This window comes from Monodelphis domestica, chromosome 5 (assembly GCF_027887165.1).
Source record: "Monodelphis domestica isolate mMonDom1 chromosome 5, mMonDom1.pri, whole genome shotgun sequence".
NCBI lineage: Eukaryota > Metazoa > Chordata > Mammalia > Didelphimorphia > Didelphidae > Monodelphis > Monodelphis domestica.
In genome coordinates this window covers 200872946-200898194 of record NC_077231.1, presented here as the reverse complement: position 1 = coordinate 200898194, position 25249 = coordinate 200872946, and the positions used below count along the sequence as shown (strand labels likewise).

Below are 25249 nucleotides of genomic sequence, written 5' to 3'. Positions count from 1 at the left end.
CCCCTGGCTGCCTCTCCCCGGCCCCTGTTACCTTTTTGAGGAGGGCAGGCTTAGGGACAGGGAAGGTGAGCTTGCGCATCTCTTGCTGCAGCTGGCAATGCTCCTCCTGCATCCTCCTCTGGTTCTTCAGGAGCTTTCTCTGCTCACACTGCAGATGGGCCACTTCCTTCTGGCTGCAGTTGTACATGTTGTGCAGCTCTTTCAGTCTGTGCACCAGGCCGCTGAACTGCAGAAGAGGGGAGGAGCGTGCTTTAGCAGGTTACCTGTGCATTACCCAGAAGCCCCTGAGCTCAGCATGGCCTCCCTCTCGGTACCGTTATTCTGTTTGACCCTGACCTCAGGTCAATCATCAGATCTTGGGATCCAGGAATCCTGGGAGCATCCCTTCTATGATCAGAGCAGTTGGTCATAAACTCAGGATGACAGCTAACACTTCCATAGGGCTTTATGTATTTATGAGCTCTTTTTTAAACCTTACCTTCCATCTTGAAATCAATACTCTGTAATGGTTCCAAGCAAGGGCTAGGCAACTGGGGTTAAATGACTTGCCTGGGGTCACATGGCTAGGATGTATCTGAGACTGAATTTGAACCCAGGACCTCCTCTCTCCAGGTCTGGCTCTCTATCCACTGAGCCACATAGATATCCCATACATGTGATCTTGATAACAATCCTGTGAGGTAGGTGCCATTATAATCCCAGTTTTTCTGATGAGGGCTTGTCCAGGGTAAGTGTCTGAGGCCCAATTTGAACTTAGGCCCTCCAGTCTGCCTCCACTCTACCACCTAGATGTTTTCTCTGAGGCAGTTGGAGAAGGAAAGGCAAACTTTTCCTTCCTTTTTGTCAGTTTTCTTTCTCTGGGCTTCACTCAACCCCCATTGCCTAGCCCTTACCACTCTTCTGCCTTAGAACCAATACATGGTATTAATACTAAGACAGAAGGGAAGAGTTAAAAAAAAGAGATTCCACTCTAATTTTCCGTCAAAACCCTGGCAGCTGCATAGCACAATGGATGAAGTATAGGACCCAGAGTCAAAAAGACCTGGGTTCCAATTCTGCCTCAGATACTCACTATGACTCTGAACAAGGCATTGAACATCTGCCTGCCTCAGTTTCCTCATCTTTAAAAAAAAAGACTAATACAGCACCACTCTCACAGGGTTGTCGTGCAAAGGGCTTGGCAAACCTCTAAGTAGTTAATAACTTAAATACTGTGTTTTCTCCTGATGGCAGATGGCCCAGATTTTCAAGAGCTCAGAATGCAGGACCTAGATGTAATCTCTGCAGGCTGTCCTCCCTCGGGATCCCGGCCTGGGCAGTCTCCACTAGCTTTCTTGGAGGCTGGCGGTGGATCGTTCTCTTTGTCTCCCGCCCCACGCATCCCCTCCATGGACCCAGGAGCTCCTCCCCGCCTCCTCAGTGGTGGACTACCTTGATCATCTGGTCCTCCTGGCACTGCCGCAGCTTCAGCTGGGTCTGGCACTGGGGCTGCAGCTTCTGCTGTGCCTTCCTCAGCATCTCCACATCCTGCTGGTAGGCTGTGAGGGCCTCCTGCAGCTCGTCCTGCACCTGGAGCTGCCGGGCTTGCTCCTCCTGACTGGCCTGGTGGAGCACCTCCAGGTCCTGTACCCTGGCCTCCAGCTCCATGTTCTGTGATGTAGGAGGCAGTCACTGAAGTCACCCTAGAAATAACCTTGACCCTATTCTCACTCACATCTTTTCTCTGGTCCTGGGATCAAAAAGAGATTTCCATGGGGACCACTAGGTGGCTCAATGGATTGGGCACCAGGCCTAGAGACAGGAGGTTCTGAGTTCAAATTTGATCTCAGATACTTTTCAACTGTATGACCCTAGGTAAGTCACTTCACTCCTATCACCTAGCCCTTACCACTCTTCTGCCTTGGAAACAATACATAGTATTGAATCCAAGACAGAAGGTAAGGAAGAAAGGAAGGAAGAAAGGAAAGAGAAGGAAGGAAGGAAGAAGGAAGGAATTCCCCTGACCTTTCCAGCCTCAACTTTCATTCTAGCAGGGGCTGGCAAGAGGGGACCAATTCCCAGCATGCCTTATTGCACAGAGTATGCAAGCTGATAGGGGGTTTTTCTAGAGGCTGCTGCTCAAATGCAAAGCCAGCCGAAGAGCAGAGCCCCACATCTGAGACTACCCTCTTCCTCTTGCTTCTTGTACTGAGGGGCTCTCCCTCCCTCCACTGCCCACCTTCTCCTTACTGCTTCCCATGTGCCTTTACCTTCTCCATAATCTCATTGTTGGAGGCCTCCATCACTTTGAGGCGTTCCACCTCCTGGCCATAAACCTCCAGGTCCTCCTGTAACTTCTCTTGTATACTCAAGAGTTGACAGTTCTGATCCTGGCTTTCGAGGTAGCGAGACTGCAAGTCTTCAAGTTTGGCCTTCAGCTCCTATGGTGAAGAAGGACTTTGGGCACCTGAGGCAGCTCCTGTGGGAGAGTCTTACCTGTTTACCTCTCTGCCTAGTTCAGTCAGATGCTGACAGGCTGGAGGCCTCACCTTCCTTACCTGTCCTGCCCTTCAGTTAAGGGGCTTGGCATCTTCTCTGATGCAGATCCAGAGACTATGCAGCATGGGACCATGCAAAGGTGGGGGGTTATGGTTAGATGGAAGCAGCCCTAAGTATGTGCTCCTGCCCTCCCTCTCTATGGACACCCACCTTTCCTTCACCCAGAAGTTAAGCCAGAGACTGCCTGCTCATCCCAATTCTTCCACTTTATTTGCTGCCTCCCCCAAATCCTTAAGCAGGAGATCCCAACCTGATCCTTCAGCTCTCCATGCTTTTACCTTCTCGTTCTTGTTGCTTTCTGCAAGGGCTCGCCTCATAGCCAAGAGTTTGCATTGCTCTTCCTTGCTTTTAAGGAGTTCTTCCTTAAGTTGGGTCCGTTCCTGTGCAAGACTTGCCTGTTCTTTCTGGCTCTCCTGGTACTTCTTCTGCAGGTCACTCAGTTTCTTCACCAGATCATCAGTCTGCAGTGAGAAGGATGCAAGTGAGAATAGCTACCATGAGAGATGACAGGGCCCTTCCTGCTTCTGCCTGGTTCCTTCTTAGATGCAGACCCCTTGAAAGAACTCCCATTCTGTCTCAGCTTATTCTCTATTCTGATGCAGGCCCAGAATATAGTATTGCATGGATCCCTAAAATGGTCCCACAAGCTATGCCTCCAGGTCAAAGGCTAGCTGAGCATCACAACTCCTTTCCTCACCTCATAAAATGACTTCTGTAAAGGACCTTCTTGCCCTTCCCTCCTTCCTTTCCCTGAGGGGTTGTTATCTTGTTTGTTTTCTTTAAACACTTAACCATCTGTCTTAGAATCAATATTGTGTATTGGTTCCAAGAAAGGAGTGGTAAGGATTAGGTAATGAGGGTTAAGTGACTTGTCCAGTCTGAGGTCAGATTTGATCCCAGGACCATCCTCCTTCAGGCCTGGCTCTCTCTCCACTAACCCACCTCACTGTCCCTGTCACCTGTTTTTTGACAATGGCATCCTGGCAATTTTTAAGCCGTTGCAGCTCTTCCTGGAAGAACTTCAGATCCTTCTGCAGGCGCTTCTGTTCTCCCTCACTGGCATGATGCACCTTCTGTAAGTCTTGTAGTTCAGTGTACAGGACATTACACTGGAACAGAGATGCAAGAGGGAGCCAGTGAGCACAGAAGTAGATTCTTAGAGAAGGTAGGGTGTCCCCTTTATTAGGAAAACCATTTGATTAGAGTGCCATGATGGGTACAAATCTGGGTAGATGGGGTAGCTAACCAATTAGATGGTAAGTGCCTTCCTAGCAGGAATCATGTGTTTTTTCATCTTTGTGTCCCCTAGCATTCAGAACACTGCCTTACACCGGGTGAGTGCTTTAGGGGAAAAAAAAGTTAATTTGGACCAAATTGACAAATGCCAATGAGATGGCTAGACCTGGGCCCTCGAGGAAAAGCCCCCGTCCTTTCTGATGCCCACCTTGCTCTCCATCTCCTGTATCTGATCCTCGGCACACTGAAGCTGTTGCCGAAGGCTTTCCGATTCTTCATCTTCATCAACACAGGACTGACTGAAGCTGCTATCCATAAACATTCCCATGTCCGAAGTCTGAGATTCAGTTGTTGAGGTATCCTTCGTCTGTGACTCCAACCATCTTTCTGCCACCCTCATTTTTCTGTAACCCACAACCCCAAAGCCACGTTGGCATTGTGTGATGCCTGGCACTACCATCCAAGACCGCTCAGGCTACACACCAAGGGAGCCAACTGGGATGAAATTCTCAGAACCACACAGCTAAGTGATTAGAGACTAGATTCCTACAAAGCTTCATCCACCACCATCGTCAAAGGCTGCTGTGGTTCTGGGGTGGATCTAAGAACCTCCGCTCTAAGAAAAGCTCAGGCGCTTAGCTCAGGACCAGCTCATGCCCATACCTGGAAGCCCTTGGTTGGCAGGCTAAGTCACTGCTGTACTACCTACAAAAACAGAGACTGAGTCTGAGCTACTTTGGGATACACCTCCGAAAGAGAGCAAATCCGACTCCTAGGGATAGCCTGAATGGGTTTCAAATCCGGTAAATGAGTCACGGGGTCTGGGATGATCTGGACTAGCCTGGGCTATTCACTCAGGCATAGCTCCCTAGCTAAGGAGCTCCATCTCAAACCCTGATGGGCTACCCTGGAGCCGACCCGTCCTCTAGAGGGAGGACGCCATTCCCCTTGGCTGCTCCATGCTAATACTGACATCTTTCCCAGAAATCCCTAGAAGGCAAGCGTAGGGTAGCTGCGCAGAGGGTAACAGAAAGGCTAGGCTACCTGCAGGTTTCCTTTTGGTCATCTTTGCGGTACCTCTGGGATTCCATCTCCTCCAGCTGTTCACACAGGCTGCTGTTACTCATCTGCAGGGCTTGGTACTCCTCAGTCAAGAGGCTGCAGCGGTCCCGTAGCTGTTGCAATTCCTCTGTGGAGAGCAAACATAAGAAGAGACTGAACGCTTAGAAAAATGGTACTGATGACCAGCTCTTGTTTTTCTCTTCTAAAAATAATCGGTGGAAGCTCCCTAGCTTCCCCAAGGTTATAAGGAAGTTGAGGAGTCCGAGCTTGGGTTCCTTGGAAGACAAAACCCAGGGAAAACTGTGTTGCTCTGGTTCCCTTGTCATCCTCCTAGCATGGCTTCAGAAACCACCATACGGATTCTTTCTTGAGGTTCTATGAGCTTCAAGAGGGCCAACTGAAGGGGCAGCTGGGTGGCTCAGTGGATTGAGAGCCAGGCCTAGAGATGGGAGGTCCTAGGTTCAAATCTGGCCTCAAACACTTCCCAGCTGTGTGACCCTGGGCAAGTCACTTGACCCCCATTGCCTAGCCCTTACCTTAGAACAAATACACAGTATTGACTCCAAGACGGAAGGTAAGGGTTTTATTAAAAAAAGAAAAAGAAGGCCAACTGAATGTTACCAAAGGCTTTCAAAGGTTTCTTCTAACATTTTATTCTTATAAGGCTATGTTAAGGGAGAGGGTTGTTCAGTGGTTAGAGCTATGGCCTGGAGATGAAAGGTCCTGGGTCCAAATCAGACCTCAGACACTCTCTAGCTGTGGGACCTGGATGGCCTCACCCTCACCACTTGCTCTCCTGCCTTGGAAACAATATACAGTACTGATTCTCAGGCAGGTTTTCTTCTTTTTTCTTCTATGTTGAAAACAGATCTTCCCTTCCTTTCGGCCACTGATGTTCTTCAAAGCTCTCTGGGATAACAAAGGAGATTCCTTTCCCCTGGGAAACTGTAGAGGTGACAGTCTGGACCAGGACTGAGTGGCCAGCTATCACCCTACCTGGAACACCAGTGGCCCAGGGGATTCTCCTCTATGGTTGGCTCTTCATTTGTTGGCTTCCTAGAAAACCGTTCAAAGTTAAAAAAAAAGGGGGGGGGGGATACCGCAAGTAAAATGAGACTCTCAGAAACCTCCAAAAGAAATCGCTAACATTTGATGAGCCCTCTGGAAATGCATAGAATCTTTAGGACGAATCAATATGGTGGCTTCTGAAGACATGTTAGAATACGTCCAACTATTACTCTTGTTTCTTACTGCCAGTCACACAACTCTGCCTGTTGTGTTTCTAGATGAATAAGAACTTTGTCAGAGAATACTACTACTTGTATTAGATTAGAACCTTGCTCTTTGTCTTTGTTCAACGTGTGTGGCCCTGAGCTAACCTCATACTTGCTGGAGCATTCGGCGCACTGACGCTTACTTCTCCCTTAGGGTCCTACACTCAGAGGTACTGGACTCTCCCAGGGCCCCATATTCAGAGGTCCTGGACTCTCCCAGGGCCCACACTCAGAGGTCCTGGACTCTCCCAGGGCCCACACTCAGAGGTCCTGGACTCTCCCAGGGCCCACACTCAGAGGTCCTGGACTCTCCCAGGGCCCACACTCAGAGGTCCTAGACTCTCCCAGGGCCCTACATTTAGAGGTCCTGGACTCTCCCAGGGCCCACACTCAGAGGTCCTAGACTCTCCCAGGGCCCTACATTTAGAGGTCCTGGACTCTCCCAGGGCCCACACTCAGAGGTCCTAGACTCTCCCAGGGCCCTACATTTAGAGGTCCTGGACTCTCCCAGGGCCCACACTCAGAGGTCCTAGACTCTCCCAGGGCCCACACTCAGAGGTCCTGGACTCTCCCAGGGCCCTACATTTAGAGGTCCTAGACTCTCCCAGGGCCCTACATTTAGAGGTCCTAGACTCTCCCAGGGCCCACACTCAGAGGTCCTGGACTCTCCCAGGGCCCTACATTTAGAGGTCCTAGACTCTCCCAGGGCCCACACTCAGAGGTCCTGGACTCTCCCAGGGCCCTACATTTAGAGGTCCTGGACTCTCCCAGGGCCCACACTCAGAGGTCCTAGACTCTCCCAGGGCCCCATATTTAGAGGTCCTGGACTCTCCCAGGGCCCACACTCAGAGGTCCTGGACTCTCCCAGGGCCCACACTCAGAGGTCCTGGACTCTCCCAGGGCCCTACATTTAGAGGTCCTAGACTCTCCCAGGGCCCACACTCAGAGGTCCTGGACTCTCCCAGGGCCCTACATTTAGAGGTCCTGGACTCTCCCAGGGCCCACACTCAGAGGTCCTAGACTCTCCCAGGGCCCTATATTTAGAGGTCCTGGACTCTCCCAGGGCCCACACTCAGAGGTCCTGGACTCTCCCAGGGCCCACACTCAGAGGTCCTGGACTCTCCCAGGGCCCTACATTTAGAGGTCCTAGACTCTCCCAGGGCCCACACTCAGAGGTCCTGGACTCTCCCAGGGCCCCATATTCAGAGGTCCTGGACTCTCCCAGGGCCCACACTCAGAGGTCCTAGACTCTCCCAGGGCCCACACTCAGAGGTCCTAGACTCTCCCAGGGCCCACACTCAGAGGTCCTGGACTCTCCCAGGGCCCACACTCAGAGGTCCTGGACTCTCCCAGGGCCCACACTCAGAGGTCCTGGACTCTCCCAGGGCCCACACTCAGAGGTCCTAGACTCTCCCAGGGCCCACACTCAGAGGTCCTGGACTCTCCCAGGGCCCACACTCAGAGGTCCTGGACTCTCCCAGGGCCCACACTCAGAGGTCCTGGACTCTCCCAGGGCCCTACATTTAGAGGTCCTAGACTCTCCCAGGGCCCACACTCAGAGGTCCTAGACTCTCCCAGGGCCCTACATTTAGAGGTCCTAGACTCTCCCAGGGCCCACACTCAGAGGTCCTAGACTCTCCCAGGGCCCACACTCAGAGGTCCTAGACTCTCCCAGGGCCCACACTCAGAGGTCCTGGACTCTCCCAGGGCCCACACTCAGAGGTCCTGGACTCTCCCAGGGGCCACACTCAGAGGTCCTGGACTCTCCCAGGGCCCACACTCAGAGGTCCTAGACTCTCCCAGGGCCCTACATTTAGAGGTCCTGGACTCTCCCAGGGGCACACTCAGAGGTCCTGGACTCTCCCAGGGCCCACCCTCAGAGGTCCTGGACTCTCCCAGGGCCCACACTCAGAGGTCCTGGACTCTCCCAGGGGCCAGGCACCTTTCCCTAGAGGTGAGCCCTGCTCCCAGCCCCGTGGCCTTGCCCTACTGAGCATGACCCCACCTCCCGGGCCCCTGTACCTTGCAGCATGCTGACGTCAGAGAAGACTGTGCTCCCCGAAGAAGACGGGTCAGTCTTCATCTTGATCTCACTCCGCAGACTGCTGATTTCCATCTGGTACTCTTCGTGGATGCGCTCCATGCCGCTGAGCTCCGTGCGCATGCGGCACAGGTCCTCTTGAAGGTTAGCTATGTCTCCCTCGTGCTCCACTGCTGCATCCTCGGCCGCCTGCCGCAGAGTGTGGATCTCGTCTTGGGCCATCTGCAACTCCTGCTCGATATCCTTCAGTTCTGTCTCCTTCTCTTGCTCCAATATGGAGATCTCCTCCCTGAGGGACCTCAGCTCACCTGGGTGAGAGACAGACACACAGACAGACAGTGGGGCTGTCAGGGCACAGGCGCACGACCCCTCTGGGCCCCCTGAGAAGAACTGACATGCTTCCCTTCTGGGTGCTGGAGAGGAACAACGCTCCCCAGAGCAAAAGGAACGGATTGAACATGGAGCAGCAGAGGAAAGGGGCCCACGGGGGCCCCAGGCACTTGTCCAGCCATGGAGACTTAGAGCAGGGGGGGCATGACAAAACAGCACAGTGAGCCCTCCTTTTTTGACAGCCCCTTCATCGCCCCTCCTGTGTCTGTCCCAGAGCGCCCCAAGTGGAGCAGAAGCAGGGCGCTATGGAGTCAGTGGGGCCGTTTGCAATGGATCCCTGCTGTCCTGTACAGGCTGTGGTAGCTCCGTAGAACAATGGGAAGCAAGTATCCTGAGCCCATCCGAAGAATGTGTGTCTGGGCAGAGCGAAGGCCCGCTTGGCTCTAGGGTGGAGGGGCCCAGTGCTGCTGGCCTGACCCCAACTCGGCTTCCACTCGAGATCTTTTCACCTCCACGGCTTGTTCAGCCCCGTTAACTAGCACCCATGAACTAGGTAGCAAACGCCAGAGGCCTTTGAGCTTCTGTTGTGTGACTGACTGGCACCAGGGGCCATACTAAGCAGGCTTGGGCTGGCTGAATTCCATTAGATACTTACATTAATGTGACACACACACACACAAAATAGATTTTTCTAAAATTAAACCCTTACCTTCCGTCTTAAAACTGATACTAAACATCAATTCCAAGGCAAAAGAACAGTAAGGGCTAGGCAATTGGGGTTAAATGACTTGCCCAGGGTCACATAGCTAGGGAGTGTCTGAAGTCAGATTTGAACCCAGGTCTTCTCCACTCCAGGCCTGGCACTTTATCCACTGTATAGATTTTCTAACATGAGATACATTGCTGATCTAAGGACTTCTCTATGGCATATATAACTATCTTGAAACAAAAGAAATCTATTATTGGGAGAGTAAAGAAAGGAAAGTGGGGCCGGTGCTCCACATTAAGGGGCAGTAATAGGGACAAAGAATTTAGCAGCTGGGAAACAGAGCCGCAGGAGCAACGAGGGAAGAGCTGGGTGGCTGGAGTTCATTCCTTTGACAAGTATTTATGGAACAGTTGATCTGGGCACAGAGTGAGCTCCTGAAAGAGACTAAAAGAAGCAGAAGACACTTCCTGTCTTCAAGGCGCTTTAGAGCTGGCACTAGGATTGAGCCGCCAGGGCTCTGCCAGCATGCCCTTATTTAGAGTGTGCTCATAGTACTTGTATCCCTGCAGCCATACATGTAGGGATAGACTGGACTTGGGGTGTCAGCAGGATAGGAAACTCGGGGGCAGCTAGGGGCTCAGTGGCTAGGGCCAGGCCTGGAGATGAGAGGTCTAACTCCAGATGCTTCCCAGCTGTGTGACCCTGGGCAAGTCTCCTCATCTCCACTGCCTAGCCCTTGCCCCTCTTCTGCCTTAGAAGCAATGTGAAGTATTGATTCTAAGATGGAAGGTAAGGGCTTTTAAAAAGCAGAGTATAGAAACGGTATAGTATAGGCAGATTAGGGTCTGTCTCCATTAATGCAGGCCAGCACCTTCTCTAGAACTTAAGAGGACTGTCGAGGGCACTTGCCCAGGGTCCCACAGAGAATCTGCGTTAGAGGCAGGACTTCCCCACTACAAGGCCAGTCATTTCTCCACTATTAACCAAGAATAAGTCATTAAAAAGAAGAGGCTACAAGATGGCACATGTCCTCCCCTGCCCCAGACACCCTCTCCAACAGCCCCAGAGTAGGCAGGCTCCTCCCCAGCTTGAACCCCCTACCCTGCCATAGACCAGTCGTGGTCTCCCTGGGGTGGGCTTCCAAAGAAGGAACCCCGAACTGCCCTGGCCTCTGTCTCCCCACCACTGAGCAAGATCCCTAGGTCCAAGGACCCCCAGAGTGAATTTTTCTGTAAAAGTGAATTGGAGGGAGCTTTCCTGGTGCTCGACCCAGGCATATTTTCAGTGCTTGCCTCAGTTCTAGAACTCAGTGCTAGAATGGGCAGTATTGGCTCTGAGGAGCTTAGGTCTAGTTTGGAATACAAAACATATACAAGGGAGATAACTAGAGAACAGTCATGATGCAGTAATATGCATAAACATAAGAAGCCAGTAAGTTCAGTCTGTACAGATCATTCCTGAAGGGATAGGCTAGAGCATAGTGATCACAGTAGAGGAGGGTCGTCAAGAGAAGGCTTCTGAGAGGAAGTAGGTTAAGAATTAATTCCTGAATAGAGTAAAGAAAACAGACTGACACTTATTCTTGGCCTCAGTTTCCCTATCTGTAAAATGAGGGGGTTGGACCAGATGACCTTGAAGACCCCTCCCATCTCTAAATCTATGCTCCCATGATCCTAAAGTAGAAATGAGCTTGGTGGCATCAGTTGGTAGCGTTGATGTAGTTTCCAAACGCATGGCTGAAAAAGAGGACCTAGAAAGTACATCCATTGGCAAATACCACTTCACAGAATCACAGAACTTCAGAGCTGAAAAAGACTTGGGACTGTCTACTCCAGCCCAACACAGGAATCCCCATCCCAACTCTCCCCCAACCAGCAGTGATCTAGACTCTGCTAGCAGACCTCCAAGGAGAGGGAATCCACCATCTCCCAAAGCAACCAACTCTAATGATGGGAAGTTCTTTCTGATAGTAAGCCCAACTTTGCTTCTAGGTAATGACTGTCTTGTCTCTCCCAAATCATCCAAATCCCTCTTTTACACGACAGACACCTGAGAACTAGGCTATTTTTCTCCTGCTCTCCCCCATTCCCCAAGACTTTTCCTCTCCAGGTTAAACATGACCAATCCTTTCAACCTATATGACATGAACCCTTCACAAGGCCTTTCACCATTTTAGGTGCCCTGCTCTGGGTGCTCTCCAGCTTATCAACATTCTTCAACAGTGGCACGTAGAATGAAACACAAGATTTGGAACATTTCTTCTTAAATCCTCTTCCTAGAGATTCAGAAATGCAGCCCTAGATTTTACCTCTCTCCCTCCTTACTCTCCCATGATTCTAGTGACCTCTTCCCCCATGTTTGGAGCCTTGTAATATGCAGCTTTGGGGGCAGCTAGGTGGTACAATGTATAGAGTGCTGGACCCATTCATCTTCCTGAGTTCAAATCCAGCCACAGACACTTACTAGCTATGTGACCCTGGGCAAGTAGTCACTTAAACCTCATCTTTTAAAATGAGCTGGAGAAGGAAAAGGCAAATCACTCTAATCTGTTCTCCAAGAAAACCCCAAATGGGGTCATGAAGTCAGATATAACTGAAAAATGGCTGAACAACAAATATGCAGCTTTAGTTAGTAAGTCTCAATGTCCCTTCATTCCACACCCACAATTTCCTTGGACTCCTCAGGAGCTAGAAGGAACAACAGAGATCATTTACTATACACCACATACTATCTCCATCCAGAAGGGACCTTAAAGACCATGGAATCCAATCTCTTCATTTTAGAAATGGAAGCAAAGGGACTTGCTATATGTGGCAGGATTTGAATTCAGGCCTTTCCAATTTCAAGGCTAGCACTCATTTAGTCCAACCTCATTGACAGAGGAAGCTAAGAACCAGAGGAGGGGGCATGAGTTGGGCCAAGTTGGGAGGGCACAAGTTTGAGACCCAGTTCAGGATCCCAAGCTCTCTGCCTCCATCCACATGGGGTGCCCTTTGCCCCGCACCCTAGTAGGGTCACACCACAAACACTAGCCAGCTTCTCCTAGGCTTCCTGGAGGATGGAAGAGCCGACAACGCGCTGTAGTCACCTTACTTACTTTGGTCATCTTTTATAGTTACTGATACATGTACATGCCAGAGTGGCTCCCCTTTTGGCCATGGATTGGAAGCTTCTGGAAGAGGAGGACCCCTTTTGTTTGTTTTTTTGTTTGTTTGTTTTGTGTTGTGTTTTGTCTTTGTATGCCCAGCAACTAGGTCAGCCATCTGATCAGGTGGCAGGTCTAATGATTGTTGACTTATGATGGGAATGTAAATGGAGGAAGCTGGCCTAGGTGGCATCTGATGGTGTCTAAGGCCCCTCCCATGTGTAATTCCTACCACCTTCTAGCCGGCCAGGACATTCTTCACCTTGGAGGGCAGGAGGCATTGGAAGTCGAGCAAGGTAAGGGGCCCAGGCAGTGGAGCTGGGCTCAGCCTGAATTGGCAGTACTTGGGGGGAAGGGTGGGTGGGCTGGGATTAGGGCGGGGCTTAGAGCAAAGGGGCGGGGCGTGTCTGGGAGTTGAAGGGGGCGGGGCGTCGCCGGTAGTTGGCAGGAGCGGGGCGGGGCCTTAAGAGGGGCAGGATGGGTTGAGGCAGGTCTCCGAGTCTGTCGATGCTGATTGGAGGTAAGGTGGGGAGTTTCCGCCCTGGGTGGGGGCTTTTGGGGTTTGGGTCTGGAGTCGGAAGTCAGTTCTCACTCACTGGTCAGGGACTCCATCGAACCGGCCCGCCTAGTAGTTTTCTTGGGGGGGGAGCCCCCCCGCTTGTGGCCCTCCCGGCCCCTGTGGGGCTATATGTTTGCTGCTTCCGGTCCGCCAAGGATCTGGCCTACCCCCAAGGAGCGCGCGCCCCCTGCAGGCGGAAACGGGCGGTGCACGGGAGCAGAGCTGGAAAGGTCTGGGAGGGGGAGGAGAAAGAGAAAAGAGAAAAGACCGCTCTGCCGCCCCCTGCAGAGCGGAGGTGATGATGTCTGACCTGGCCTTCTGGAGCTGCGCGCGCGTGCGCGCGTGTATGCGCGCGCATAGGGAGGTGTCAGTGTGTAGACTATGAAGGGCATAGACTATAGAGCAGGGAAGAATCATAGAATTCTATGAGCTTAGAGCTGGTCGGCATCTCAGAGGTCCCACCCACTCTTACACACACACACATCTTTTTTTTTTTTAAATAAATGTGGAAACTGAGGTTCAGGAAAGATGAAATAATTTGCCCAAGGTCACCCAAGGGAAATAAGCATCAGAGCCACTTTAGATCTATGATCAGTATTCCACTTTCCCCAGCTGAGCATCAGCTCTTACCCTGTCCTTGTGACTAGCTTATAGTCTGACTATATAGGTAACAAGGAGCAGTCAAATAGAGATCTCAAAGTCCTCTTTGAAAGTCAGTCCTCTATATTGTCTCTGGTTGTCTCCTTTGATCCTCCCCAAGCCCTTGGAAACAGTATCATTCTTATTTTACAGATAAGGAAACTAAGAGCCTTGGAGACTGCTAAGCTATTTACTCAAGGTCATAGAACTGCTAAGTGTCAGAGCTGAGACAGAACTCTTGCTCTTTTGACTCCAAGGCCAGTTCTTTCCTCTATAGTTTCCTCCAGCTTCAGAGTGTATGTCTGTGTCTGTGTGTGTATTTCTGGGTACTCCAGAGATATTTTTATCCTAAGACCCTAGAGGCCAGTGGACATGTAGCTGTGGCGTGTGCATGGGTCTGTAGGGGCGTTAGAAAGAACCCTGCCTGAAGCCAGCAGTGCTGTGGGGTCACCCATAGTCAGCAGCTATAAATAAACCCAGAGTTCTGGCCCTGTGCCCCAGTGCCTCCAAGCAGGAGAATGAATTGCATAGATCTTATCCAAAACCACATGGATGTGGCTCCTGCCCTGAGATCATGGGAATATGGGATTTTAAATTGGTAGGGACCTTAGAGATTCAATTCAATAAGTATTTTTTTTAAACCCCAATACTGTTTACTGATTCCAAGACAGAAGAGCAGTAAGGGCTAGGCAATGGGACTTAAGTGACTTGCCTGGGGTTACACAGCTAGGAAGCATCTTTGGCCAAATTTGAACCTAGGACCTCCCATCTCTAGGCCTGGCTCTCAATCCACTGAACCACTCAGCTTCCCCATGCTTATCTTCTTTCTCTCTTAGAACTGATACTAAGTATCATTTCTAAGGCAGAAGAATGATAAGAACTAGGGAAATGGGGTTAAGTGACTTGCCCAGGGTCTTACCAATAGGAAGTCTCAGGTCACATTTGAACCCAAGATTTCCCATCTCTAGGCCTGGCTCTCTATCTACTGAGCCATCTAGCTGCCTCTCAATAAGTATTTTTGAAGGGCCTAGCAAGTACAAGCCAACTAATAAAGGGAAACTAATAAGCTCATCCAGGGCATAAGCACTCTGGCCATGATACCACATTTGCCACACTATCTCCCCTTTTCCTACCTCCCTGCCTTATGCCCTCATTTCCTTTTCTCCTCTTTGTTCCTCTCTTTGCTGCTAACTGGCTGCTTTCTATTCCTGCTCATCTCTCTTTGTTCTTTCCCATTTCCTCCTTTTTTGGTCCCACTCTCCATCTCTCCCCTGGGGAGTGCTTGCTCTGAAGCTGTTTTCTAGGACACCTCCCAGAAACTGGAAGCTGGAAGAAGTCCATTGAAGAAGCTGCCTTGAACACCTACCCTGCTGCTCCTCAGAGATATCTGCCATTAGGAGTTGAAGGGAAGGGATTTTTAGGTTATCTGTTGGGGTCCTGGCAGCTCTAGAGAGTCTCTTCTTGAATACAAGCTCTTATTTATTCCACAGCTTTGTAGTCTGTGGGTATTATTGATTCTGGCTGATTCATTTGCCCTATCCCAGATTCCTTCTGAAGAAAAGAAAGGAGACAAGGAATTTGACCATACCAAGATGGACACAGTACTACCCAATGCTTGAAGTAGTGGAAAATGGGAGCTGGAGGTGTTTGGATGATAACTGCCTCTGCCCTTATACCTAAATCACCCTTCCCAGCATTCAGTCACTCTGGTAGTGGTCTGGATATCCAGGGAGAATGGATGAGCAGGAGATAGAAGCAAAAAGAGAAGGAAGTATTGAGGCAGAACAGTGAGACAGAGGAGTTTCAATAGAAGATGAATGAATAAAGAGAGAAGGACTGGGGGTTGGTGGGGAGGAAGGAAGAAAGGAGTGGGGAGGTGTTTTGAAAAGTGGAGGATGAAATCCAAAGAGACAGGAAATGAGAAGAGATAAAAAGGTCATCTTGGAGGACTACAGAAAAGGTAAGAGATGGGATTAGTCCCTCCCAAAGTAGTAAAATGAAGTTCTCCCCACTTCATCATTCCCCTTCTCCTTGCTTCCTATATCAAACCCTTGTATTACCCTGGAGTTTCTGGATCTGCTTAGTGAAGGTCTCTGCCTGCTGGGCACTGGCCAAACGCTCATCCTCCAGGAGTCCTGAAACAGAGAACAGGAGTGGACAGAGGGAGATCCTGGTTCCTGAGTGCTTCTCATTTTGTCAAATCTTCTGTCCCTCCCTGACAGGTTCCCCCTACTTGGATTTCAAGAGCCTCACTAAATGTGCAGAAGGCCAAAGTCTCGGGACTGAGGGGCAGAAAACCTGTAACCCTAGATTCCACTCACCTTGTAGCTCAAGGGAATCATCTTCATGCTGTCCAGCCAGCTCCCGTGTCTCTTCCAGCTCAGCCACCAGTTGCAGCACCTGGGCCCTCAGCTCTTCCAGCTCTGTCTCAGTGAGGCTCAGCCCACGAAGCTTGCTCACCTGCAGGGGCTTCACATTGCTGTCCTTCTGCTCCTCTGTCTCTGTCTCTGTCTCTGTCTCTGTCTCTGTCTCTGTTTCTGTCTCTGTCTCTGTCTCTGTCTCAGTCTCAGTCTCAGGCTCTGGCTCTGGCTCTGGCTCTTTTTCTTCCTCTTCCTCTTCTTCTTCCTCCTCATACAGAGCTGGGAGCAGAACTTCTCCTGGGAGACAGATCCCCATCCCCAGCATCAGGGTCACCTTTTTTTGTTTTAGCTAAAATCATTCCAACTTGCAACATGTTACACCAGCCAAGGTAAGCAGGTAGCTAAAGTGATACATTGGTGCCATCTGCTGGTACCCAATGACAACCCCCTCCCCAATCAGTGCTTCTAGAATTGGGACTTGGGATGTTCTCATATCTCTCCCATCCTTTCTGGAGTTTGCTATAGCCAGTTTTGTTTGGGTGGAGCCTCTCACAGGGACAGAGTCTTTAGGGAGGCTTCTAGGCACAGGGCTGAGAACAATGAAGGAAAGCTTGCCTGTGGACACCTGGGGCAGGTGAATTTAGAACCCGAGCTGGAAAGAAATTGAGGGTTATTTTTGACTCTAAGCTCCTCTCCAGATAAGGAATCTCCTTTGGGGGCATCTGCTTGACCCAGTACTGACCTCAGAGCATCCTTCAGGCTCCAGATAGGCAAATGTGGGATTGTAACCTACACAATAAGACATTCCTCAAACAGTCAATGACAGCAGAGAAGAAGAATGTTGCTTGTATGGTAGCACCAACAGACCACAGGGCCTGCGATTAAGACTGGCCCTTCCAGTGTGATGCCTGCCTTCTAACCTTGAAAGTCTAGCTGTGGGGAGAGGGGAACATCACTTGAATGGCAGTCTATAAGATTTGGGGTGGGGGCAGGTAACTGATGAGAAAGCTCATCAGGAAATCTTTTGCTGTGAGGTAGTTTCCTCCTAGTAGAATAACCCATAGGAGAGTTAAGCTGGGTCAGCTGAGGAAGCAGTGAGGACAGGTCTTGAAGTGTTTGCTCTACCCCTCCCTAAAGCCTTAAGGTGACAACTGGATCTTAGTCTGAAGGAGGGTTCTGGGAATAGCTGCAGGAAATGGTGGGGTCCAGGTTGGGAACCCCTGGAGGAAGGAGAGAAGAAAGGAGTTGACATGTAGGAGGGGAGAAAAGCAAGCTAGGGCAAGAAAACTCACCATCCATGGTCTGACCCCAGTGCTCCAGGGACCCCCAGCGCTGGCCTTTCTTCCTCTCACAGCCCTCAAATCCTTCACAGGACCCTGCAGGGGTCATTGGAAATCCTGTGGAAAGAGAAGTAGGAAGGGCATAGGGAGGGAAGGCTGGGGAGTGACCCACCCTAGGCTTCTTAGGTCATGAGTGTTTAAAACCCAAGGGAAATCCAAGCATCTCCCCTTTCCTCCCTCTCTGCTAGTTCCTTCTGCTGATGTGAGGACCTGTGGTGGGATGGTCAAGGGATTCTGAGTCTAGGGCAATTGCAGACCTGAGAGTGAGATGTGGGGACCTTTGATGGGAGGGGCTAATCACCTCAGCCCCCCCATTCTGCTGCTGCCCCTGGCCCTGCCATTCTCCCCAAATAGCACTGCCCCCTCCTGACCCTGCCTCTGAATCAGCCCTCCACCTGCCCCATTGCTAGTACAAGTCCTCATCTTCGCTGCTGCGCTGCTGGCTGCCCCCTCCCAGCTCAGCTGCTAACCCTGATTCTGTGGTTCCCTCCACCTCTAGAGCTTCCATCTGTTCTAACCTCCTCCCCAGGTCTCCTTTCCACCCTGACTCTGTGATTCGACCCCCCCCCCAATCTAAAGTCTCCACTTCTGCTTGCTCCCAGCCCCCTCCCACCCCAGGTCTGCTGCTGATCCTAACTTAATTTCTGCCCAACAGATCTCTGCTTCTCTCTGCCTCTGACCCTGATCCTAGGAGGGCCCCCTCTCATTAAAGGTCCCCACATCTGCTTTTCTTTGCCCCACCCCCAGTTCTGCAACTGCCCTGGGCTCTGATCCTCACCCATCCTACCACAGGTCTTCCCTCACATCTGTCTTTCCTCCATACCCAGCTTTGCTGCAGCCCCTGCCTCCCTGTCCCCATTATAGCTTTGGTCCCCACATCTGCTCCTTTTGTCTGCCATATCTCAGAGGCTCTGCTGTTGACCCTGACTCGGGATTTCAAACTGGCCGGGACTGTTTTCCCTCTGGGCTCACAGAAGCCCCCAGACCGAATATTAGCCAAGAAAAGGAGGGTAGGGTAGAGGAGATAGAGGGAAGGGGAGAAAGGAGATGAAGAGAAGAAGCTGAGGGTTTGGGGAAGGTGGGGGGGGGGGCTGTCTGTTATTTGAACTGACACTAAATGCTGGCCTCACCATCTTACCTAATTTCCTTCACCCATCATCCACTCTTCCCTGCGCTTAGGGCAAGAGCCGACTGAGAATCTCTGGGCACCCAGATCCTTGGGGACTGAGCCGGGAGGGAAGGGAAGTCGCTTTCCAAAGGGGCAGGTGGGACAAGGGTGACAAACGACCCCCTAAACGGACGGCACAGCAGTGGGTCTGGACGTGCGATGGGGGGGGTCTCCGAAGTGGGGGACAGGGGAGGGAAAGATGGAGATCAGGCCTGGGGAGGGAGGGAGGAAGGCACAACTGCGGACGGGGAGGAATCGATGAAGGGAGGGGGCAGACTAGAAGAGGGAGGAGGGAGGAGAAATGGAGAAGGGAAAGGAGAGCAAGGGATCGGAGAAGCCAAGTGAACACCAGCCCTGACCTGAGCACTGGTTTTTCCAGCTCATGGCTCCTGAGCCGTTCCCAGCTTCCATGTCCATGGCCGCAGCGGCTGCCGGTGCTGCTAAGGGATGAAGCCGCAGAGCCTTGGGGAGCAAGGGCGGGGGGGGAAAGAGGAGGAGCTGCTGGGAAGGCGTGCAGAAGGCGGGGCCCCAGCCCAACCCCTCGAGCTCCCCTCTTCTCCCCTCTCCCCCTCTCTTCGGCCTACCTGACGCAACCACTGGAGGAAGGGCCAGGGGTGGGGTGGGGTGGAGTGGGGTGGGTGGGTGGGGAAGTTATGGCCTGTGCGTTCTCAGGGCCCCAAAGAGCCCTCCTCTACCCCACCCCTACTTTGTGCTGCGTGCCTGGCCTGCTCCTGGGAAAGGATCCCACAAATTTGCGTCTCGGGCGGGAGCACTCTGACCCGGGGCACCCCCAGCCATGGCCCTTAGAAGGAGGGACTGCACGGGTTCTTTGGGCTGCGGGCCGGGAGCTAGGTTCAGAGAGTAACTGCTTCGTGGGAGCACGCCCCACCCCGGGCAGCGGGTGTCTGCCCAAAGGCACTGGGGGGTCTGGGAGGCAGGACGCTGGGGGATCTAGACTGCTCTGCGGCCAAAGCAAGCTGGGGCTGCGCTCTCGGCTAAGGCTCCCCAGGAAGAAAGAGTCTTCCCTGAATTGAGAAGAGCGCACCCCTCCAAAGGCCGAGGACCTCGTTCATTCGTGAGACGCATACAGATTGGAGAGGGAGCTTTCCACGGCTGTCGTTAGCCAGAGCTAGAGGGGAGGCAAGAGATCCATGAAGTGACAGGGAGGGAGAGGGCAGCTATTTCTTGTCTTCGCTCTTTCCCTCTTCCGTGGCCCTTTGCTAGGTGGGACATGGTTTCTTTATTTATAACACCCACACCATTGCTACTCTAGTCTCTTTCTACAAGCAGTGATTAAGTTCCAAGCCGCAGAACTGTAACTTTAAATGCTTGAAAAAGAGGAGGGGGAGAAAAAGCAGCCCCTGCCCTCGAGGATCTTGATTTCTATTAAAAGGAAACTACTGGGGCAGCTAGGTGGCTCAGTGGATAGAGCACCAGGCTTGAAGTCTGGAGGACTTGTGTTCAAATGTGACCTCAAGACACTTTCCAGCTGTGTGATCCTGGACAAGTCTCTTAACCCCAATTGCGCACCTTGCCTTGGAACTGATAGTATCAATTCTACACCAGAAGGTCAGGGCTTTTTAAAAAAGGAAACTTGTATACATGGAAATAAATATGAAACATTCAATGGTAGGTCCAACTATGTCCAGCAGTTTTAAGAGGCAAAGAGGGCACAGTGGAAGTAGGAACCCTGAAGAGGTAGCATTGGAAGGGGAGATAGGGAGTGAAGGGAAGAGCCTTGGCCTCAGCTGGCTGCCCAGAAGAATCACCAATATTCTGAATGGAGGCATCAGACCCATATTGGCTTGCCAATGTAGAAAAGGCAATGCTCATGCTATTAACAATTCTGAGAAGCTAGAGGGAGCTGGGGGTAGGCCAGGTGGCCCGATCCTAATCTTGCCTGATGGCCAACACTGAGATTGGTGGAGTCCTGGAGCCAGGCTGGTTACAGAGATGGGGAAGGCAAGGCTGAGATGCTCAGTTCTAGCCTAGGACTCACTCCAGGGTTGTGTAGATATTGAATAGATATTATCATTGTTGAAGAACCATCTGCACCTAATATTGGGTTGGTTTCTGTTTGCTTTAGCTTGGATCTCTGGTTCCATTAGTAGGGATCTCTGCCCACCAGTGCCAGTCAATCTGCCTCTTGAGGCAGGACTGGAGCTGGGGTTCTCCCATCTTTACAGGCAGCTCTCTCCACTCTCCTATACTGCTGTTTCAATCTATTGCATACATGCATGCACTGTCCTTATATTACAGAACGTTTTCACATGCATTATCTTATTTCAATCTTTGAACAACCCTGTCAAGTAGGCAGGGCCGATGCTTTGTTACTCTTTTTATAGATAATAAAAGGGAGGCCCAAATGGGTCATGACTTATCTAGGATCACCCAGTGAGTTTAATGACAGACTCCAGTAGAACCCTAGGCCTTCTGACTCCAAGCCCAGGGCACTTTCCACTATGCCCACATAGTTTCTCAGTTTATAGCTGGTTGCCTTCAGGATTCTCCTGCTAGGTTCACCTATGGAAGGAACTGGTAAGACAACCAGAAAATAGGGGAAAAAACAGAAACAGACCCACCTCTACTCTCAGGTATGGAGGAACAGGAATTTCCCCTGGGGTCTTCCAGGTCCCCAGATTCATGAAGCATACCTTTCTACGTGTGTATGAAGTCCAGAGCCATAGGGGGAGATGCCTGGAATTAAGCTCCAGGGGGGTGATCTGGAGAGTGCTGACTACCATCCTAGAGTCCTTTCCTCTACTTTGAAGGCCCCATCCCAGGAGGTTCTTCCTCCCCCTTCAGCAGCTCAGCAACCTGAAAGCATCCCCTGGATCATTTCTTTCTGCTGGGGCCACTCTCTTTAGGACCCTTTCCTCTGCTGCCTTTCCTCAAATCCACTCCAGCCCACTGCTGCCCTTTGCTCAAGGTTCAGAAATACCTTTTTATGGGGCAGCTAGATTGCATAGTGGATGGAGCACAAAGCCTGGAGTTGTGAGGCCTTGGGTTCAAATGTGGCCTCAAACACTTCATGTGTTATCGTGGGCAAGTCACTTAGCCCTGTTTGCCTAACCCTTGCCTTTCTGTCTTAAAGTTGTTACTAGGACAGAAAATAAGGGTTAAAAAAAAAAAGAAATGCCTATTTATGACTCTGGGGAGGCTTTAATGTAAAGACACCAGCTTCATGTGGTTTCATGTACTATTAATGGTCCTATTCCTACAATTTTATCCATTTCATATTCTTTCACACACAATCTCTGCCAAATATTACACAGTTGTGGTTTGTTGTGAGGCTTTGTTAAAAAAAATGGATCAGTCAATGTCAAAAGCAACAGACCTTTTTATTTGGCATACTTAAGAGAAGACCATGAAGCTATCAGTACTCAAGGAAGCACAGGGTGAGGAGGGCAGAGGCACCAAGGGAAGGGTACTAGGGCAGCCTGCTAAGTCTCTCCTCCACTGCCATACCAGGACTGTCACCTTTAAACTAGGGAAGCCTGGCAACCCTGACATCAGCTGGACAGACACCCCAAAAATGGGACCAGGAAGGGCAAAGAAATGATCCAACTGAGGCATATGAAGGAAATCTTAGCCATGGTGGGAGGGGATCCAGGATGATTTTGCAAGAGGCTCTTCCTAGAATCAGGTCCCATAAAGAACTTGGTTCCATCAAGCTCTTCCTTAGTCTTGGGGTCCTTCTTCATGTTGCTTAGGGAACCCCACAGTCAGGGTAGTACAGGTCTTTTATAGGAAGAATCCTTTTTGGGTAAGTCTCATTAGATTCCCATCTTGAGGTCTCAGGCAGGAAGGTGCCAGTAGGTTAGGGTTATAGAAAGGGGCAAGGCAAAGGAGGAGGATACAAGGAACTATTATGGGGAAAAGAAAGGGAACAAGCTTTTATAAAGCACCTGCCAGAACTAGATATCCTTGGTGATGGAGTTGAAAGTTGGACCACTCCAGGATGGCAAGGTCAATCAGAGTAGCCCCAAGGGGCTCGCTTGGCAAGAATCAAGATTCAGGAATTACTACTTTCTGGCTCATTGCGTTTGATACGTCTTTGAGGGACCAGGTTGATTTCAAAGCTGATATTCAAATCTAGTTCTGTTAAAGACAGAGACTTTTATGGCTGAGGCATGTAGCCCAGCCTTCCTCTACCCACTTCTTTTACAAATCAGGGAACTAGAGCTGGGAGAGGTTGGGCAATGTGTTCAGTCGTACAGCTATTTTGAAGACAAAACTGGGATTAGATCCAAACTTTTCTGATGCCTAGTATAATACCTTATCCACTACACTACACTGTCTTCTGGGGGGATGACCACAGGGAATGACCTAAACCTGTCATCTCAGTAATCAGCTCAGAGAAGAGTTGGTTCTAATAAATTCCATCCCTGTATTCAAGGGCTCATCCTCCTTCCTAATCCCTTCTGAGCAGCTCATCCTATAGATTCATGAAGCTCATTCTCCTGACTTTCTTGGTGGTCTCTTTCCCCCACCCTCAGTTGCTCCCTGGAGTTGGCCTTTTCCCATATTGGTAGTTGAGCTTCTGCCTCCTGTTTGTCCCTGGCCTCTGGCTTCAGTCTTATAACCCTTTTTTGACTCATTGAACTTCTGAGTCTCTTATAAAAATGATTGTAGTGTGAGCAGCAAAGTGGCTCAGTGGATAAAGAGCTAGGTCTTGAGATGGAGAAGTCCTGACTTCAAATCTGACCTCGGACACTTCCTAGCTGTGTGACCCTGGGCAAGTCACTTAACCCCCATTGCCTAGCCCTTACTATTCTTCTGCCTTGGAACTAATACAGAGTATTGATTCTAAGATGAAAGGTAAGGGTTTAAAAAATAAAAATGATTATTGTGAATCACTCATAGGGAGACCAACCCAGGTAAGCACAAGTTCTAACCATCAACCCTGACCCTTTTCACCCTTAAGAGTACTTCAGAGCTGGAAGGGACCTCACCATTTTACAATTAAGGAAACAGACTCTTAAAGGAAAGTGTCTTGCTCAGAGTTACCCAGTTTAGTCTCAAACTGTCCTTCTCCCAGGCTTATTTGGGCTTTGTGAAAGGGGTATTTAGTTATGGCAAAAGCAGAAAATATGTATGGAGGAAACTTAGTGGTAGTTTGTGCCCCTAAAATGCTCAATGTGCTGGAGGGGATGTCAGAGACCATCTAGACCTACCCTCTCATTTTACAGATGAAGGACAAAAGCCTTCTTACTCCCAAAATGTCCATAAGAACAAAGTAAAATTGGGCTCGTCCGGGATTTGAACCTGGGACCTCTCGCACCCTAAGCGAGAATCATACCCCTAGACCAACGAGCCAGTGTTGAAAATAGTTGTCCAGATGTGGTTTTGCCACATCATCAGCATCCAAGTCTTCTGGTAATAGGCAGTTAGTTGCTCCCTTTCTCCTTCCAGCCTACCTGGCTTTCAGCCCAGGCCTTGGCTCCATTCCCCCTCACTCTTTGAACTTTCTCTCCTCCCCTCCCAGCTTCAGTGCTACAGTCTGGAGAGCCCTTACTTTTTATACACTGGTAGTGTCTGTGCATGTGTTGGAGTGGGAAGAGGGTGGAGAGGGTGGGTGGTTAACCTCCTCCATTGGTCAGACAGCCAATGGATTTGCTCCTGAAAGATGTGTAGGGACAGAATGAACAGCAGCTTCTCTATGATGACTTTCCCTTCTTGATTCTAGGGAATGAGCTTCTTTCTAATCTTCTATAAGTTATGAATTGCACATAGAGACTGACAGTTCTTAGATTTTTCTCTTCTACTTCCCATGAGGTCCCACCCCAAAATCCAGCAACTGACCCAAAGCCCGACAAGCATCTATGAGCCAGGAAAATCTTCCTTTAACTCAAGACATCAAAAGCTTAAAATTGTTGAAGGGGAGGGACGTAGGCAGTAGTGATTATGAGGAAGAGTGGGATTCAGAAGTATACACATACAAGCAGAAAGAATGGGATTCAGTGGGATGAATGCTGCCTCAAGGACTGGTTTCTAGATCATTTCACATGTCCTATTAGTAATACATCTTTATAATAGTGGGTTATTTTTTTTTAGAACCCTTTCTTTCTGCCTTAGAATCACTTCAAGGTAGAAGAGCAGAAGGACTAGGTAATTGGTGTTAAGTAACTTACCCAGAGTCACCCAGCTAGTTAGTGTCTGAGGCCAGATTTGAACCCAAGATCTCCCATCTCCAGGTCTAGCACACTATCTACTGCTCAGTGGATTATTGTGAAGATCAAAATAAGATAATGTGTATAAAAATGTTCTTGTAAACTATAAAGCAAATTATCATGAAGATGACATCCGGGAAAAAAATTTTCTCAGTAAATGCTATTGTTTGTACCAGTGGTATAACCAGAGAAATATGGGGAACCCAATCAAAACTTGTTTTCTTAGATCTGTAGTTTGCTTTCTGCAATTGTTGACTCTCCCCAACCATGAACATTAACTGACTGACAGATACTCAATCAACAAGCAATCAGTCCACTAGTATTTCTTTTTTTCTTTTCTAAAAACCCTTACCTTCCCTCTTAGAATCAATACTGTGTATTGGCTACAAGGCAGAAGAACGGTAAGGGTAGGCAATGGGGGTCAAGTGACTTGCCCAGGGTCACACAGCTGGGAAGTGTCTGAGACCAGATTTGAACCTAGGACCTCCCATCTCTAGGCCTGGCTCTCAATCCACTGAACTACCCAGCTGCCCCCTAGCATTTCTTAAGCACCTACTATGTGCCAGGCATTGTGCTAAGAGCTGAGGATCCCAAAAAGGCAAAAAAATAACCCCTTCTCTCAAGGAACTCACAGGCTAATGGGAGAGACAACATACAAAAATTATGTACAAACAG

General features: G+C 50.1%; 1 protein-coding gene and 1 non-coding gene across 6 annotated transcripts in view; both read right to left on the bottom strand.

Moving 5' to 3' along the window:
* CCDC136 (coiled-coil domain containing 136) overlaps nucleotides 1-18991 on the bottom strand; it is a 29612-nt gene extending 10621 nt beyond the window's left edge. For 4 of the 5 annotated variants that reach the window (XM_056799682.1, XM_056799683.1, XM_056799681.1 and 1 more), the window contains exons 1-12: nucleotides 18761-18991; nucleotides 17186-17290; nucleotides 15855-16190; nucleotides 15594-15668; nucleotides 8133-8459; nucleotides 4819-4963; nucleotides 3983-4178; nucleotides 3498-3647; nucleotides 2817-2999; nucleotides 2250-2420; nucleotides 1432-1650; nucleotides 32-226 (exon numbers count right to left, since the gene is read on the bottom strand). In XM_056799682.1, coding sequence (XP_056655660.1) covers nucleotides 32-226; nucleotides 1432-1650; nucleotides 2250-2420; nucleotides 2817-2999; nucleotides 3498-3647; nucleotides 3983-4178; nucleotides 4819-4963; nucleotides 8133-8459; nucleotides 15594-15668; nucleotides 15855-16190; nucleotides 17186-17290; nucleotides 18761-18818 — 2160 coding nt within the window. In that variant the 5' untranslated portion in view covers nucleotides 18819-18991. Of the gene's footprint in view, nucleotides 1-31; nucleotides 227-1431; nucleotides 1651-2249; nucleotides 2421-2816; nucleotides 3000-3497; nucleotides 3648-3982; nucleotides 4179-4818; nucleotides 4964-8132; nucleotides 8460-12931; nucleotides 13082-15593; nucleotides 15669-15854; nucleotides 16191-17185; nucleotides 17291-18760 lie in introns of those variants that run through there. The other variant, XM_056799684.1, reaches the window with a different exon arrangement.
* A 4657-nt stretch (nucleotides 18992-23648) lies between these two features.
* Nucleotides 23649-23720, bottom strand: TRNAP-AGG (transfer RNA proline (anticodon AGG)). The gene has a single exon. It is a non-coding gene; the product is annotated as a tRNA-Pro (tRNA).
* Nucleotides 23721-25249: the final 1529 nt, after the last annotated feature.